This window comes from Haemaphysalis longicornis, unplaced genomic scaffold (assembly GCF_048455015.1).
Source record: "Haemaphysalis longicornis isolate Haplotype H1 unplaced genomic scaffold, Haemaphysalis longicornis Haplotype H1 scaffold_12, whole genome shotgun sequence".
Taxonomy (NCBI): Eukaryota; Metazoa; Arthropoda; class Arachnida; order Ixodida; family Ixodidae; genus Haemaphysalis; species Haemaphysalis longicornis.
In genome coordinates, this window is record NW_027526225.1 from 110,898,321 (window position 1) to 110,917,191 (window position 18,871).

Below are 18,871 nucleotides of genomic sequence, written 5' to 3' on the forward strand. Positions count from 1 at the left end.
TCGCCCGAGGTATGCCCTTTCGCGTATTTTATTGACGCTCTGCGCCGAACTCGAGATGAACATTTTGTACCTTCTTTAAACGGCCAAAAATATCTTCCAGCAGCATATACCTACCAAGGAATTGTGCTGCAAGCTATAAGATGCTTGATGGTGACAACGGAAAACGAGGACGAAAGAAGAAACACGTACGGCAATACAGTTCCGGTAATTTCGGCACTGTGTTTCTGTACGTATTTCTTCTATCGCCCTCGTTTTCTTGCGCCGTTGTTACCCTCAAGCACCATGCTCCAACTCGGCCACAACAAGATTTTGTCACTTACACGAATTCGTTGGCTCGCTAAACCCAACACTGCTCGTATCTCTGTTTGCTCATTTGTTCTGTCAGTCGTAGTTCAAGGAATTATCGTTTGATGAAAATCTTTTGATCGAAATAACATTTACCTGTCATGTCGTTAAAACTGCTTTACTTAAAGACAATAAAAGTAGTTCGGAATATTTTCCTCGAAGTTTTGTATTTATTTTCCGCAATATTTATCAAATGACCTAGTAAAGACTTTCATTGGAGAGGCTGACCTTCTCTAAATATACATCGCCTCCTAAACGGCAGCGTTTTTCGGTTCAGGAGTGCTACGGAGAAGGCGGCCCGGCAGCTTGGGCCCCGGGTCGAGGAAGCTGCGCAGTGTCCCTTATAATCAGGTCGTTCGCGCTGTACTCCTGGACGATCTCGATTCCCACCACGCCAGTCAGCACGTTCACCGCCGCGGCGAAGCGATCCCTGCGCGGCGGTGAAATATTGCAATGACTTCCAAACTTCGCTACTGTCACTTAATACGGGCACAAGTGATACGAAAAAATTAGAAGTGGCTTAGCTCGACTATGCCAGGATATACCAAGCGTGAGCTAAGGTTCACCTGGTTATTCTTAGGTTTCCTGCTTGCCTCGGATTAGCTGATTATCATGCTTACTGCTGCTAAAACGATTTACAATCCAATCCAATCCAATCCAATCCAATCCGATCCAGTTGCGGCGGCGGCGGCGGCTCCGGCGCGCCAGCTGTGCGCCGTGAGACGTCACTGCTCCTCGCGCATGCGCAGCACGGCTCTCCAGGAGCCACGCGAAACTGCTCAACCTCGGCCAGTGTAGCTCACGCTACAATCGGCCAGCACTAAAAAAATGTGGCTGCTATCCACGCTGTGAAGGTGGTTGGAATGCGAAGCTGTAAACGACACCCACAACGACTACCCATGCGACGTCACTTGGGATTCTCACAGGTGGCTCTACGAAGAGTTAAGCCAGAGACAAGTAAGATGTACTTAGCCACACTTTCTATTACTGCACAACGACATTCGCGACAGCTTTATGTTGTCGTTGTTCTGGCTGTTTTGGCGTCTTTAATTTCCGCGGTCTACTCAAGGTAGCCTGGAATGAACTGAAGGAGGGGCTGTACCGGGCTCCCTTTTTATATATGAAAGCGTGGTGGCGCACTATGTGATTTCTATGCTTTCGGGTACTTTTGCACTCGGAGTAGCTTACGCAACAGTAATGGTTACCGGTATGGTCAGTCCCCCTGGGTAGGTATGTGCCTGCCTTCTTTATGATGATTATTTTCTGCTGGCATCGCCAAGAAAATTTGCGTGGATTGTAGAGGTGTACTGCTTCGCAGTAAAACAGTATCAGCGGCTCCAATTCATGCTGTGAAGGTGGTTGGACTGCGAAGCTGTAAACGACACCCACAACGATGACCCATGCGACGTCACTTGAATTCTCACACGTCGCTCTACAAAGAGTGACACCAGAGACGAGTGAAATGTACTTAACCACGCTTTCTGTATAATAACTGTATACAGCTTATTTGTAAACTCAACCACAGTTTACGACAGGTGCAGAAGAACGGAATAGGGAACGGAACGGAACGTATATAGGGTAGACGGGCGCTGTCTGAATGGTCGTTTAAAAGAACATGAAACTTCGGTCACGTCAGGCGGACGGGAAAACTTGACTGTCCATTGTGGAGCTTGTGGATGCACCCCCTTCTTTGACAAAACAGAAATAATTGGCAGGGGAGCCACAAAGTACGACCGGGAGCTTATTGAAGCTCATCAAATGCGAGAGCACGGTTTTGATAAGTGCGTGAGTGTGGCCTTACTAACGGTACCAGGCAGAGAAGACCAATATTTGAAAAAGAGGAGATATTGAATTGTGTCTTCAGCTGGTCTTTTTACTTAAGTTTTCACTGCGCATGCCCTGACCTTATTTTCTTTCGAAATTGTATTCATTAAACTGTTGCCAGTCCCAGCGTGTGTGTTGTCCTACTCGTGTACGCGTCTTCAAGGCTGGGTTCCACCGTTCTTCCAAGTATGTACCAGCAGGCCCTACACCAAACTCTTCTACTATACAGCAGTAATTTCTGGCTGAGGTACCTTGCGACTCCCTATTCTAAGTACTGGATGTGTTCGTTGCAAACCTTCCGCAAGCATTTAGGATTTCGAAAAAAAAAAAAGTTGGAAAAAGGGTTGCAGGGTCCCTTTAATGCATTCATTATTTTCTTTGAGTGCGCTAAATTTTGACGCACTATCCGCCGCGGTGGCTCAGTGGCTAAGGCGTTGTGCTCCTGAGCACTAGGTCACGCGATTGATTCCCGGCCGCGGCGGCCGCTTTTCTGATGGAGGCGAAAAGCAAAAACGCCCGTGTGTACGAGATTTCGGCGCACGTTAAAGATCCCCAGGTACTCAAAATTAATCCGGAGCCCTCCACTGCGGCGCGCCTCATCGCCTGCGTTGCGTCGGCGCGTTAAACCCATGCTACACATCAAATTCTGACACACTGCGAGTCAGGAAGCAGGAATGAGCTGGGCGTGTGCCACGTGATATGTGAACGCGTGACGGCACCTGAATACAACAGGGGCGCACCAGCCACGGAGAGATGCGATTCTGGGGAAGGCGTCGCGTGAAGTGTGGCTGGCCTTACTGAAGAAGTAACTCGAGCCAAAACACGAAGAAAGTGGCGAAGAAAGGGACGCGAACACGATGTAGCAGCGGAGAAGTGCTTGATAAATACCGCTAGGCTCAGTTCGCCTTCAATTCGCATGAGCATACTTGGGGGCGCGAAGGGTTTTCGGTGGACGCATGTAGTCAGGTATAGAGAAGCTATGCTCTAATCAGTAAACGTGCACCTCGAATGCCACAAGTGCATTAAAGTACCGTATTTTCGCGCGTATGACCCACCCCTCTATATAATCCACACCCTCACTTTCAGCCCACCGGGAAAGAAAAAAAAATCCTCGCGTATTGCCCGCACATTTGATACAGGAAAGGTTGCATCGAAGCTACTCCTCAAGCAACACATCACATGCAGTGCAGACAGAAAAAGCATATATTTAGCGAGTAGAATACACTGACTGCAAGGCGAAACTCACAATTCACTCAGTGTCACTGCTTCGGTTCCATCCATGTTGTTTGTGTTTTTCTTTCTTGTTTTCGTCCTTGTTTTTCTTCCTTGTCCGTCTATGTTTTGCGCAATCGCTGCCATGGAAGGCTTAGTCAGTGTTACTGCGGAGGAGCTTCCGGGCAGAACACGCATTGCTGTGAAGCTGCACTAAAGAAAAAAACCCGCGTATTATCTGCACTCCTACTTAGCCGCTGAAATTCGCGCATTTTTGCGCGGGTTATACGCGCCAAAATACGGTATTCACGCCCCGTCTTTCCATCAACAAGCACAAACTAGTAGGTAAACCGTTTCCACCGGGACCACGCACACAATCCAGTCAGTGAGGAACAACAATCCGACGTTGTCGGTCGGCAAGCCCATAGTCTTGCGGATGAGGTAGAGTCGTAGATATCCAGGGCCCCCGACGGATGGCGTCGCCATGCTACACAACATCGAAAGGACGCTGAAACAAAAAAAAAAAAAAAAAGAAAAAATAAGGCTGAGCCACAAGCGCCGCCCTGTCAGTCAGCCACAAAAACCCCGTAAAAGAAGCAACGCGTTAACGCGTACTGTTCATTTAAAAACATCCAGGAAAATTTTTTTAACAGCAGTACTGGTTAATCTTTTAGTTCACCGATGGAGCGTTACCAGAAAATTCAGCCCAGCCGAGCGCACGTGATCGTGTGCCTAGTGGGGAGCGCCCGGCGTCGTTTAGCCTTGCGCGTGGCTTTGCGCCTTGTAAGGAGCTCGAAAAAAACAATAAAAAAATTGCCGAAGCTTGCACGAAGTCGTCGCGCAAGGCTAGGACCATAGCGAAGATGGAAAATTTCTTTCTATGTAAGCACTGAAAAACACACCACCCCGCTTTGCATTAGGTTTGAAATTGTTTATTTACATGTTCCGTCGTCCCCTTTTACTCTGATAGTAGTAGTCATCGTCATATCAATCTATATCGTCGTCTTCCCCATGCATGACTCGCTGGCCCGGATCATTTTGTACGTCGGCTTTCACATTTCTCCCAAAGGGGAACGCGTCAGCACGCGCTAGAACCAGCGGCAACCGGCTTCGCGGACTGGGCGTCTGTAGCGCGAGTTGTCTTGTGCTCCCCCCCTGAGGCGCTGACGCACGTGATCTGTTTTCTTGGTATTTTTTGCGAGCGCCACGCGGAAGCCTGGATGACGTCGGGCGCTTTTTCTAACACGCATGCTTTAGATTGCAGTAAACGGTTATAGTACCTATTACGCGGTTTTTTGTGATTAACTCGGTACTCTTAACACCTCCGGTGTTAAGAGTACCGAGCGCACGCGACCGTGCGCCTCGTGAGGAACGCCTCGCGTCACCCAGCTCAACCTTCTCGAACACTCTGCCGAGCGTTCGTGGCGTGATCTCTCGCGTGATGTTCGGCTCGCCAGATTACGTGCGTTCGCGCCTGAAGTGGCAAGCACAGACGCCGAGTTCGCGCTACAGACGCCGAGATCGCGCTACAGACGCCGAGTTCGCGAAACCGGTTACTGCGTGTTCTACCGCGTGCTAACGCGGCCCACACTGAGAGTGATGTGAAAGCCTCCTACAAAACTATCCGGGCCTTCCAGTCACGAAGAACTTTCAGAGTCAAGTTCGGAAATCCATGCGAGGTGCCCCTGCCGGGTCTTCGACGAAGGCAGAGGGACATCCAGCTCTGCTGTTTTCCTGGTGCCTTGCACCAAGAAAACACTAGCGCCTTGCACAAGCGGTGCCTTGCATCAATAGTGCAAGCTGCGTCAATTTTTTCCCCTTGAAAAGCATTTTTTTGCCGAATGTTTAATGGAATGTCAGCGTGTAGTCTCGTCCGCCACGCTCGGTAGTGCTATCTCATCTAAACCTTCCTTTGACGGCATCCAGCTATGACGGCATCCAACGGTCACATACAGGATGACGAGCACACTAGAGCCACTAAATAAGCTATACGCTGCACTTGGTGGCTATTTTGTTTCTGAGCAGTGTTTCCGTCTTTATTCCCCCAAATGCCCCCGACTTTTGGCGGCTTCCCTGAAAGGGCAAGGGCGGCGCTCGTGACTGTGGGACAGTGTTTACTGTCAGTTCGCGCATGTGCGCGGGGATGTTCATTAGCTCTACGCTTATTTTTGAGGAGTGAATTATGCTTGTCCCCACCCCATTTTTTTTTCCCGGCACATGGGAATGCGCATGAGGCACCTAAACATAGTCGAGCTTGGTGTCTGACAGCAACAAGGCATCGAGAAAGATTTACTGGCGTTCCCGAGCGCCGGGTTTCAGTTTCAGTTTCAGTGTCAGTTTATTATTTATTCCAAAAAAGTAGTACAGTAATAGTATTATACAGACGAGGGTCCCAAAGTTAAGAACTCTAACGCGACCCTCGATGAATTACAACAAACAATAAATTAGATCAAGTAAACAAGCGACATGTAATACGAGTGAATGGCAATCAATTACACACGAATAGCTTTCTGCAGTCGGCCCGTAACATTTGGCTGTTCAATTTATACTGCGTAGTGACCACACAGTCTTAGTTTTACAACAGCCATCCGTCCTACACCATTTGCTGGATGAACACTATTTGCGTGAAAGAATTCCCAACAGTGGCTTTGGTGCAAATCATCAAATAGGAAAGGGCGAATGTACTACAAAATAATACAAAATAAGAAATAACAAAAATTAAAAAGTGGGAAGGCCATTAACCCGAGGGAGAGAAGAAACGAGCAAATTCGGAGGCAAATATTCGACTCGGGAGCTCAAAATATATGAGCTCTTGGAGGTCAATGGGATAGGCTTTAGGCCTACAGTATACTTAAATATGATGATTCTTATTATGAGTATAATGATGATGATGTGATTATCAATTTAAAAATGTCTTCATCTGGGATCCACCTTCAGCGGCTTCACTGTGCGCCCCGGATTACGCGCTCATGCTCTTATGACCGCTCTCTGTGCATTGAAAGGCGCCCTTAGCGTTATTTAAGCGAACGTAGGTTTGTTTCGACAGTTTTCAGTAATTCGCGCAAACCATGCAACAGGCATGCAGAACCTGCTACTCCGACAAATCGGAGTGACGCTGGCTACCATTGATAGACGCAGGCAACATTTACATGCACACGCTTACACTGACGTATACACAAGGGAATGGAGGGGAGTTTAGCCACTCTTGTGGGCATTGTTGAAAGGTTGTGAGTTCCAATCCCATTTAGATTGCACATCATCATCATCACCAGCCTGCCTACGCCCACTGCAGGGCAAAGGCTTCTCCCATTAATCTCCAATTACCCCGGCCCTGTGCTAACTGCGACCAATTTATCCCCGCAAACTTGATCTCATCTGCCCATCTAACTTTCTGCCGCCGTCTGCCACGCTTGCTTGCTATAAGGATCCACTCTGTTACGCTTAATGACCAGCGGTTATCTGTCCCCCATTTTCTGTCCTTAACGGTTATACTCTGTCCCCAATAGTTATATTGTCCCCCTTTTTGCCTTTACCACCACTCCCAAGTTACCGCCTTTGCGCAAGAAAAAATCGAACTGCTTCCCGTATGTCCTTAGTGGCATTCTTGCCTGTTGGCTTTCTTTACTGTATATACATATACAGTGTATAGCATAACGTATGAATGACAACCCAATTACAAATTTTGCCTGGACACAGTCTTCAAAAAATACCTATTGAAACAGGAACTCCGGAACTAGCGGCACATGTATCGTGAACTCTTATTTTGCTCGTCTCAACTACAGTAACTGAGACGTTTCACTTGCACTCGCTGCACTTTCTGTATATATATATATATATATATATATATATATATATATATATATATATATAGTGAAGGAGGCGATAGCGTATTGTCCAATTTCATTATTTAGTATCCAACAGTTTCCGAAGTCGAACTTGCTTCATCAGGGGTTCTGTAAGAATGACACATAAAACTTCTGTACACCCGTTGCATACGCGGGACTCCTTTTCTTCTCACCCTCGTGAAGAAAGGAGAACCCTTAGCGAAAGTGAACAAGAGGGAGAAGTAGCAACAACAATGCAGAACTATATATATATATATATATATATATATATATATATATATATATATATATATAAGAATTGGCAGTCAAGAAGACCTCGGAAAGCAAATGGGAGGATGTAGTGGCTCAAGATAAAGAATTTGGAAAATAAGAAAGTGGAGAAAAAATGCCCGCCAGGTGGGATCCGAACCCACGACCTCCAAAATACCGGTCTGGTGCGATGACCACTACGCTACCGGCGGGGCTACTTTAGCCTCCACTTTCTGGGGTATTTATGTTCAGGTGTTTTTGTTTCCTGCGCTTGGGGGTGGTAGCCAGCGCCACTCGGACTACTCGGGGTGAAGGGGACCTGGCGGGAATTTTTTCTTCACTTTCTTATTTTCCAAATTCTTTATCTTGAGCCACTACATCCTCCCCTTTGCTTTCCGAGGTCTTCTTGACTGCCAATTCTTATTTCTGTCTTATTTTCAACGAGCCCCTCATTTTCTATTCTGATTCGCTATATATATATATATATATATATATATATATATATATATATATATATAATCTGAAAAGATAAAAACTCACACAGAGCCCGAAAAAAATAAGGTTAGTAGAGACAGACAAACGAGAAAGATGTATGAAACAGAAATAAGTTTACTGACGTTTCAGGGAGACCGGTACTCTGAAGAAAGGGAGTCCTCTCCCTGAAACGTCAGTAAACTGATTTCTATTTTATACATCTTTCTCGTTTGTCTGTCTCTACTAACCTTATATATATATATATGATAGAGAAGTGAAACTGAAAAGCATAACAACATTTATTCTAACGTTTTGACCGGAGACCAGTCTTTTTCAAAGATCTTTGAAAAAGACCGGTCGCCGGTCGAAACCTTAGAATAAATGCTGTTATGTTTTTCAGTTTGACTTCTCTATCGTACAGCTAACCTCATAGCCAGGAACCTTTTCTCCTAACTATATATATATATATATATATATATTCGACCAGGTTCAATGTTTTCTCACAATCTATGAAGGCTATATATAGGAGTTCAGTACACTCAGCAAACTTCTCTATCACCTGACTGATTGTGTGAATATGGTTCATTGTTGAATAGGCTTTACGAAACCCTATTTTTTTATTACGTTGACTGAAATCTAAGGTGGCGAAAATTCTGTTAGTGATTACCTTGGTAAGTACCCTGTAGACGACTGACAGTAAGCTGATCGGCCTGTAATTTTTCGAGTCCTCCATGTCACCTTTCTTATGAATTAGGGTGATGTTCGCGTTCTTCCAAGATTGGGTGCACTCGCAGTTATTAGGAACTGCGTATACAGGTTTGCTAGTTTTTCAAGTACAATTTGCTTCCCATCAATAGGAAGGTCTGCTTTTACCTGATCTTCACCAGCTACTTTGCCCCCTTGCATTTCCGATTCAAAGCCTTCTTTACTTCTGTCGTTATTGGTTGGATGTCTATCTCCTCTGAACTACTTCCTTGTTCGGTATTATCCTGCATGTCGCGGCTACTGTGCAGATCTCTATAGAACTCCTGAGATACTATAGCTATTTTCTCCCTATTTGTGATGACATTGCCTCGCTTGTCTTTAAGTGCATACATCTGATTTTTCCCCATGCCTAGACGCCTCTTCACTGCTTTCAGGCGGCCTCCATTTTTTTACAGCATGCTCGTTCCTCTCCACATTACACTTCCGTATATCAGCTGTCTTACGCTTATTGATTAACTTCGAAAGCTCGGCTACTTTTATTCTGTCAGCTGGGATGGAGATTGTCATGCTTTGCCATTTCCTAATTACATCTTTCATCTTCAGCTAAAAATTACCAGTATCCTGTCTAGCTACCGTACCTCCGACTTCTACTGCCCAACCCGCAATAATGCGTGTAAGATTGTCGCTGGCTTCCGGTGTCGTAAACTCTGCTTCCTCGGTTAGAGCTGAATATCGGCTCAGCAGCGCGATCCTGAATTCTTCAACTTTCCGTCTTGCGGTAAGCTCATTGATCGGCTTCTTTCGTACTAGCTTGTTATGGTCCCTTCTCATATCTGGTCTTATTCTAGATCTTACCACATCGTGGTCACTACACCTCACCCTCCCGAGCACTTCCACATCCTGCACGACGCCAGGGTTATCGCTATGTATGATGTCTAGTTCATTTTTATGCTCTCCATTCGGGCTCCTCTACGTCCACTTCCGGCTCAGCCGTGCGCTGAATATATATATATATATATATATATATATATATATATATATATATATATATATATATATATATATATATATATATATATATATATATACATACACGTGTCGAGCTGTGGAGAGAGTATCCTGAGCGCTGCTACTTTTCCTTTCTCTCCGACAGTTCCTAAACGGACCCGGTATTGATCTAACTGGACTCGGAAGAACAGGAAATCTGATTCTGCGCGTCTCCAGTGCACATCGTTTGATGTCGCGCGGAACGTGCCTGACACGGTTCACCTTTTAAAGGGAACGCCGAAATAGCCACGGAAACGAACAAATCTATGCGCTTCACGCAGTGCTTTATCATTCGGAGAAGAAGAAATTGTAGTCCAGGCACAGGGTAACCTGAAACGACGTTCTCGTTCGAACATTTATAAGCACGCTGCATTTGCGAGCTCCGGCTCAATCCGACCCATCAGTGATTCGTCTCCGTGCTCCACAGGCCGGCGCTTGTTTTTTTCAACGCCTGAGCTATAATTATGACGGACGTTTTCCAAGCATGAAAGGACCATGAAGACAAAATTTAAGTTTGGTTCATTCAAAAGATTGCCTCGTTAGAATCATGCTGACACCACTTTAAACGTAAACTTTGCTCAAATAAGCTATATAATCAGGAAAAAAGGGAATGGCCATGCGACCCACTAGCTCATTTCTCGCAACAGAGCCTACGATGTCATACCAGCTAGCTCGGCGATTGGCGGAGGCCGGCAAAAGCAAACGCAAATTAGGCAGAGCTTATAAGCTTGCCGAACGATCTCATCTGCGCTTAAATTTGGGGCACATTCTTTTTGTTGCAGTAAGAATGGTGGGAAAAACAGTGGAAGTTACGAGAGCACACGTAAACATAGAAGCGCCAATGCTTAATGCTGTTGGTACTGCGCGCACTATGCTTGGTTTAGATGCGCAGCACTGCGCTGCTTTGGGGGTGTCTCAGACGACACTGGGCGATTGACGCAAGCGACGGTGTCTTACGTGATCATAGTTGTCGAGCGAGCACCATGTCTCACGAACAATTATTTTCTCCATGAACAAAAACAAGCCAGGGTTAAATACGGTCACAAACAAACCCAAGGCAGAAAACCGATTGCTGCGTGTGGTGGCGCCATCTGGGTTGACTAACAAACAGGTTTCCGTTCCAAACCAAGTTTAGCTGAAAGACCTGTTCTTGTGATGTCATTGCAAACGTCGTTGAAACACACTTTTTGGCATGAGAATCAAACTTTTAACTTAACTTGGTTATTTCGCAGTGAACAAAACATCGCCTGCTTCCGGACTAGCGCTGGGGACACTATAGAACACGAAATCTTTCGGATAAAACAAACTTGTATATTGTCTTCATGGCCCCTTTAAGCGTCCACGTGCTGTACACGCTATAGCCACCGCGACTGGTGAAATATGCAGTGTCTGAAGCCTTGTAATATATAGACGGCCTATTTCCGCTAGAAAAGGTTGAGTTTAGTATCAAAGCACGCATAAGGAAAAACTAAAAACTAAACTAAAAAAACGGAAAAGCGTAGGCGTCCTTCTTAAAACACGCATAGACATAATTTAGAGCGACGAAAAGGCAGCGAGAGAGAATTTTTTTTTTTCCATTTTTGTTCCGTTAGCTTCGGCGTTGGGAGGATGAGGTGCCCAGTTCGAGCTTATCCTAAACCGCCTACAGCAAAGCGCCGTGCAAGCCAATACAAACGCCTGCCGTTCGTTCCCACCATTGTTGAAATTACAAGCTCTAGGAGACTCCTCCCTCAGAATTTGAATTTACCTATGCCCCGAAAGTGTTCACGTAAAAGAATCTCGGTAGGAAAAATCGTTCGTGACGTGATCAGTGCCGACACCACTGTGAAACAGATGTGCCTCATAAATGAAGTGCCTCAAAATTAGAATGCCTCATAAAAGGAGTGAGTGCCTCATAATTAGAGTGCCCCTAAAAATGGAGTGGCTCATAAATGGAGTGCCCCATAATTTGAGTGCCTCATAATCTGAGTACTTCATAAAAGCAGTGGCTCATAATTAAGTGTCTCCTAATTAGAGTTCCTCATAAATGGAGTCCCTCATAATTAGAGTGGCTCATAAATGAACTGCCTCCTAATTAGAGTGTCTCATAAATGCAGTAAGTTGCTCAGAATTAGAGTGCCTTAAAAATGGAAGGGCTCATCAATAAAATGCCTCACAATTGGAGTGCCTCGTAGATAAAGTGAGTGCCTCATGATTGGAGTGCCCTCATAAATGGAGTGGCTCATAAATGAAGTGCCTCATAATGGGAGTGAGTGCCTCATGTTTAGGGTCGTATTCTGTGCGATTCCGCCACTCGATTTGCTCCCTCCACTCGGCTAAGGGGAGGATTACGCAATGCTCATGGATGGGGAAATCGATTTCAAGGGTCTCCTCCACTGGAGGCTCGAGTGGAGCAAGGACTCGGAATACCTGGGTTAGAGTGCCTCAAAAAATGGAGTGGCTCATAAATAAAGTGCCTCGCAGTCGGAGTGCCTCATAAAAGAAATGAATGCCTTATAATTTGAGTGCCTCAAAAAATGGAGTGGCTTATAAATGGAGTGCCTCATAATTTGAGTCCCTCATAAATGAAGTGGCTCATAAATGCAGTACCTCGTAATTAGAATGTCTCACAAATGGAGTGAATGCCTCATATTTAGAGTGCCGCAAAAATAGAGTGACTCATAAGTAGAGTGCCTCATAAATGAAGTGCATCTTAATTAGAGTCTCATAAATGCAGTGAGTGCCTCATAAATGGAGCGCCTCAAGAAATAGAGTGGCTCATAAGTAAGTGCCTCACAATAAGAGTGCCTCATAACTGAAATGAGTGCCTTATAATTAGAGTGCCTCAAAAAATAGACTGGCTCATAAATAGAGTGTCTCATAATTTGAGTCCCTCATAAATGGAGTGGCCCATAAATTAAGTGCCTCATAATTAGAGCGCCTCATAAATTAAGCGAGTCCCTCATACTTAGGGTAGTATTCTGAGTGCCTCATCCACTCCATTTGCTTCCTCGACTAGGCTGAAGAGAGGAATCGATTTCAAGAATCTTCTCCACTGAGGTTCGTGGGGAGAAATGAGTCAGAATACCAGTGTTAGAGTGCCTCAAAAAATAGGGTGGCTCATAAATGGAGTGCCTCATATTGGATTGCCTCATAATTTGAGTGCTTCATAAATGGAGTAGCTCGCAATTAAGTGCAGCAAAAGGGGAATTGGGGCCAGTTGTCTCATAATTTGCACTCCAGAAAGAACCGGGACAGAGCTCATCTCGTGTCTTTCTGCTTCACGTTCCGTTCCCTGTGCTGTTAAATCATGATCATCATTAAGGGTCGCATAATCAGAGTGCCTCATAAATGGTGTGAGTTCCTCATAATTAGAGTACCTAAAAAATGGAGTGCCTCATAAATGGAATGTGCCATATTTAGAATGCCTCATAAATTTAGTGCCTCTCAAATGGAGTGCCTCATAATTAGAGTGCCTCACAAATGATGGGCCTCATCATTTGAGTGCCTTATAAATAGAGTGCCTCATAATCATAGCGCCTCAAAAATGGAGTGAGTGCCTTATAATTAGAGTGCATCGAAAATGGAGTGCCTCATAATTTCAGTCCCTCATAAATGGAGTGGCTCATAAATGAAGTGCCTCATAATTAGAGTGCCTCATAAATTTAGTTCCTCGTAATTAGAGTGCCTCACAAATGAAGGGCTCCATAAATGAAGCGCCTCATACATGGAGTGCCTCATAATTAGAGCGTTTCATAAGTGTTGTGCCCTACGAAGGCACGCTTACCATGTCACCAAAACCGTGAGCACATTCATGCTTGGTACATCCATCTGAGCGAAGAACATGGCGCTTATGGTGACGTAGATTGATGTGCCCTCCACGACCACCACGGCGGCCACGGGAACCAGGAGACGAACTGCATCGCGTGGGTAAAAAGGTCAAGGTTTGGGCCTGTTGGCAGAACATATCAAAGAATGGAAGAGCTAAGACCACAAGGACAGTCGGGTAGACACACGCAAACGCCCTGTGTATGTCCACACGCTTGTCCTTTTTGCGTTAGCGCTTCCATTCTTTGCCATGGTCAATACATGTTGGATTTCTTTTAATACAGCATGCAAGCGTTACACTTCGATGAACAAAGTGTCCGGCACAGCGCCAACTAATGTTGCAAACAACGCCATCCGACTAATACTTTTCAAGTAATGCTTAAGCTCTAACTGGAATCCGGCTGGTCGTAGTAAAATCATTGTAAGATTTTTAAAAAAAAAGGGCCCATCTCCCCGCGAGGGGAACTCGAGTAAATGCGTCGCATAGGGGGTGGGTGTATTGCGTTAACGTTTAGTGTTTGGGGAGTTGGTGGTAGTGAATGCGTTGTATCAGCAGCTTCTTGACGTAGTTTGAATGAGTCAAGGATATAAGGCGCGTTCGTAACCTTTCATTCTGTGTCGGTTTTGTGGCGCAGTGGGAAGAGCACCATGTACCTCGCGTTCCGCCCACAGGTAGTGAATGCGTTGTATCAGCAGCTTCTTGACGTAGTTTGAATGAGTCAAGGATATAAGGCGCGTTCGTAGCCCTCCATTCTGTGTCGGCTTTGTGGCGCAGTGGGTAGAGCACCATGTACCTTGCGTTCCACCCGCAGGGTCGTGGGATCGAAACCAGGCGCCGGTAAGTATTATTTTTTTATATAGTGTAGGGTGAGGACCTGTTGTTGAGAGCGAGGAGGGTAGCGTGATGCGGGAGAGGAGAAGTGGGGGAGAGGGCGCGCCTGCGCGCTGAGCTGTTGCGGACGCACGGCGGAAGCTACATGTGAGTTAAAGAAATGCTCTGCATTTAAAAATGGCCGCGTCTTTGCTCCTTTCGTCGCAAATGTCGATGCAAGACGATAGTCGACTGGCGCCCCTGGCAAGTGAATGCCTCCCTTCTCTTTCCCGCTCACCTCTCACGCTGTTCCTGTCCCGTCTCGTCCCTCCCAAGATAACACGCTAGAGGTCTGCTCAAGTCAATTTAAATTTGCCGCGTTCTACTGCTCCAGGCCGGGTGGCTCGATGCCAGCGCTGCCATACGACGGAGACGCGCGTGATTCGAGGCACCCTATTACAATGTTCATAGGACCACGTTTCCCTGCTCCACGCGCATTCCAAGCGGAACGTGGAACATATCTAGTGGAACCTCTCGTTACTGTTGTCGTTTGATTTTGTAAAATTCCGCCAGGAGCTATAGTGACGCGGGCAAACAATTTTCTGCAGTTGATGTGGTACTGCATTTGATATCGCAAAAACTAAGCATCCATGGATTTTTTAATAAAGGAACACTGCAAATATCACTTATGTATTGATTTTAGCGTCGCGTTCACGTAATGTTTTGTTCTTGTTCAGCTGTGTTGACAAGTATGAACACTGACACCGGACTTAGACGCTTGACTATAGCGTAGATTCAGTTTCACTTTGGCCGGCTGGCTGAATCGAGTCACAGACAGACAGACAGACGGACAGACAGACAGACAGATCAAAATTTCTGCGTTTAAGTAGACCAAGAAAGACTGTCGCCTTTAAAAGTTACCGAAATCTGCTGTGGTGGTTACCGAAGACGGCTGCATGGCTTCGATTCCAGGGCCTGGTGACTATTTTTTTATTGCAAATAAAAAATCGTGCACCTCTCCACCTAACGACGACCATGGTTAATCGTGAAGCTTTCTCGTGATGGAGTCTTCGACCGTCCAATCCCACACTGCGAGAACGTCTAAAGGCACGCACCACTTTTCGAGAACACCCACAGCAACACTCGGGTGTGCACTCCGTAGGCCTTGCGTTTGGGTTTGCGGTGTACGGCGCGAACGGGTACCTGCTGCTTGGCGTCCGCTTCGACCATGAGGAAATGGCTCAACCGGATATACGCCGGCTTCATTCGTCAGAGACTCAGGTTCGATTACGGCCACGGGAAGCGTTTTGTAGTGTAAACTACACTGGCCGAGGTTGAGCAGTTTCGCGTGGACCCTGAAGGGCCGTGCTGCGCAAGTGCGAGGAGCATTGGATTGGATTGGATTGACTTTGATTTGATTTGATTGGATTTCGATTGGATTGGATTGGATTGGAAATCCAATCCAATTGGAGTACGGGTGTGTAGAGAATTGGGTCTGTACATTCGCCGGTCTGTGCATTACAGAGGAGTGAGGTCATCGCCGCAGCAGACGCACTGGCGCCGGCGCGTGCCCAGCTGTGCGCCTCCGTTGCGCAGTAGCCAAGCCTGACGCTGCGCCGGAGCCGCTTGATAGCCGTTTCGTGTGGCTCCTGGAGAGCCATGCTGCGCATGCGCGAGGAGCAGTGACTGGACTGGACTGGACTGGGCTGGATTGGATTGGATTGGATTGGATTGGATTGGTGAACCTTAGCTCACGCTACGTATAGTGGCATAGCCTAGCTAAGTCACTGCTAATTTTTTCTCTTTAACTTCCCCCCGATCATTCATCACCATCGTCAGAGAAAGTTGGCTTTAGTGCACGGCGCATTAGCGTACAACGGCATCAGTGAGGACACTAAAGCTTGGCTTTAGAATAATTACACCTTCGTGTACGAGAGCTCGGTATCTCTTAAAGGCAACCGGTTGGCCTCGGCTTTGGCTAAGACTCGCTTTGCAGCCCGGCGTAACTCCTGTGCATATAAGCCTCAATTTGAACATTTTTCTTGTGAAAGAAAGCTTCCCGCAACCCCTTTGTCGATTTGGATCTCAAAGTTCAAAAAGGGCAAATCTGATAAATAGCGCCAGCCAACCATTGGGTTGAGATTTCTAGCCTATCTAGTCTTTTATTAAGATAAATTCTTGCATCACGTAATTTTAAATTCTTGGAGTGTCAAACCGGCAACGCGATAGCTTCCTGCGCAGGAAATACACGTAGAAAGACTAACCGAAAACAGCCTGCCTTTTAAACACCAAATGATTCTGGAACAGCAATTCCATTTATGCGGATGCTAGCTATTACTCTAAACATACGACTAGGTCACCTTTCATCCCTAAGCGCCCATTGATTCAGGCACTGCCTTTCATACGAATACAATTAAACGTGGATAGGACGAAGTTGACAAAAATTCGCGTTTTTTTCGTTACATGCAGGTTTTGTTTACATGCAGGTTAAAGCTCGCGGGAATGAAGCAGAACCGAAACCAATATGCGAGACATCAGTGATGCTGAACTCACCCTTGTTTATTTCACACCGAACAACTGCGTGATTTGCGCTTCCTGCTACTACACGGCCCCCGAATTCACTAACGTAACTAAGTATCACTTTTGCTTGTTGATACTTTTCGGTGCTTCAACGCGTTTCAAGAACCAAACTAAAGCTGAAAGGGAGCCTTTTCGCGAACTTCATGCTCTTTTCTGCAGTCAAAATTGTTTAATGGATGCTAGCTGGGACACTGTACCGGATGGTGATGTTCTTCTTTCTCGCCGGTGGGGGCGTAATTTAAAATTGCGAGCTTGTCGTAAAAAAACAAATCTTTTCGCATTCAAGCACAAGAAATAATCCACGAACCCATACAACAGATACAACATAGCAGATACCTAACCGACCCCGCACTCACACGGGGAAACGCACGAGAGATTGCGGTGCGGACCGAATTCGCTAAATTACTGCATTTCGCCAGCCGATTTTTCAGAAAAAGGGCAAAAAACCTCGCCTCATCAGCGTAGCGAATTCGTTACATCCAGCTTAACCGTCGCAACTCCTTCGTTACATAGAAGTCGCAAGCACACGGGCTTCAATGAAGGTGGAAATGGGGAATTGAAAAACTTCGTTAAATCCAGGAATTCGTTACATAGAGGTTCGTTACGTCCAGGTTTAACTGTATAAGAATTTGGGGACGACGATAACTCAATGCTCCCTCTGAGCGCCGTGCCTTCAGCAGGTGGCCTCTGGAGAAAGCCCTTGGGACGTTTCACGAAAAGTTTACGAAATACACTTCACCACAAAGGTATAAATCTTTTCATCCGATAATCATCATTAAGATCAGGACGTGTTCTGGGCTGTGTTGCGCATGCGCAGTTACACCTTCCCGTCGACTGCGCCAATTATAAAACCGTTAGCACAGCCCACTGATAAAATGGCAGCCCAAAATTACGAAGAAGTTAAAATGGTCTATAGATGGTATTCAATGAAAAGTTTGGCGGCGGCTTTTCTCTTAGCAACACTGAAAAACGACCTAACCGCACCCGCTGTGCCTGCGCATGCGCTTTGCGCCCGAATCTCGCAGTAGAAAAAAAACACCAGCGTTCATTGCCTGCCGCGTTTCAACCCGATTATCGGCGGTGGCGTGAACAGATTATGAATCGCACTCCCATTATGTGGGGGCGCTCTACTAGCCCTCGAGCACTTCGCGTTCCCGAAGAATGAAACCACGACTGCAAGTGAAAGCGGCCCGGTGCGCAAGAGGCCGACGACACAGTTGCCTACGACCCCGGATGTCGCCCCAAGCGCCGTTTAAACTGTGGTCGAGCACAAAAACCAAAGAATGGTTTTGAAGAAAGTTTTGAGGAAATGTTTCACGCTCACGTAGCAGCTACAGCATGCGAGGCAGTCTCCCGAGCCGTGCCATGCTCGCACTGCACCGCCGGCACAAGCACTGGCGAATCGCAAGCGACGTTCAAACAAATCATTTAGGTTTGGCTTCCGCGCGGCAAAATTTTCGGCAACAGCATTTGTTTTTGTCCTCGAACAGGTGACAGACCTTGTGTGGCAATCGGTTTTCACTTGCATGCGCGCGTGACTCGGTCCATCATCACGCTGCCACGCCGTTGTGCGCATACGTAGGCTCCGAAATTTTAAATGCAGAGCATTTCAGTAACTCACGATGTCACCCGCGTTGACGTCCGTAGTCGTAGTCCGCACCGTCGTTGTCCTCCGCACCCCTCCCCCTACACTATAAAAAAAATACTATCCGGCGCCTGGTTTCGATCCCTCGACCCTGCGGGCGGAACGCCATGTACATGGTGCTCTACCCACTGCGCCACAAAGCCGACACAGAATGGGAGGCTAGTGAAGTCCCGCCCACACTCCGTACGCAAATTGGCCCGTCGCGTGCTAGCCTCGTTCGCAGGAGCCTGGCGTGCTCCGAAAAGGGCGCCTTGCATACGGGCGCCTCAAGGAGGGTTTCTGAAACTCGTTGCGGCCTTTTCTCATTCTGATCCTTTTCGGGCACTT

At 46.5% G+C, this 18,871-nt stretch overlaps 1 protein-coding gene across 5 annotated transcripts in view; it reads right to left on the reverse strand.

The window, feature by feature from the left end:
* Positions 1-339: 339 nt before the first annotated feature.
* Positions 340-18,871, reverse strand: part of LOC144163240 (excitatory amino acid transporter 3-like) — a 63,672-nt gene continuing 45,140 nt past the window's right edge. For 2 of the 5 annotated variants that reach the window (XM_077694107.1, XM_077694111.1), the window contains 3 exons: positions 13,468-13,597; positions 3,755-3,889; positions 341-775 (listed from right to left, as the gene is read on the reverse strand). In XM_077694107.1, the coding sequence (XP_077550233.1) occupies positions 628-775; positions 3,755-3,889; positions 13,468-13,597 (413 nt within the window). In that variant the 3' untranslated portion in view covers positions 341-627. Of the gene's footprint in view, positions 776-3,754; positions 3,890-13,467; positions 13,598-18,871 lie in introns of all 5 variants that reach the window. The other 3 variants (XM_077694109.1, XM_077694108.1, XM_077694110.1) reach the window with 3 other exon arrangements.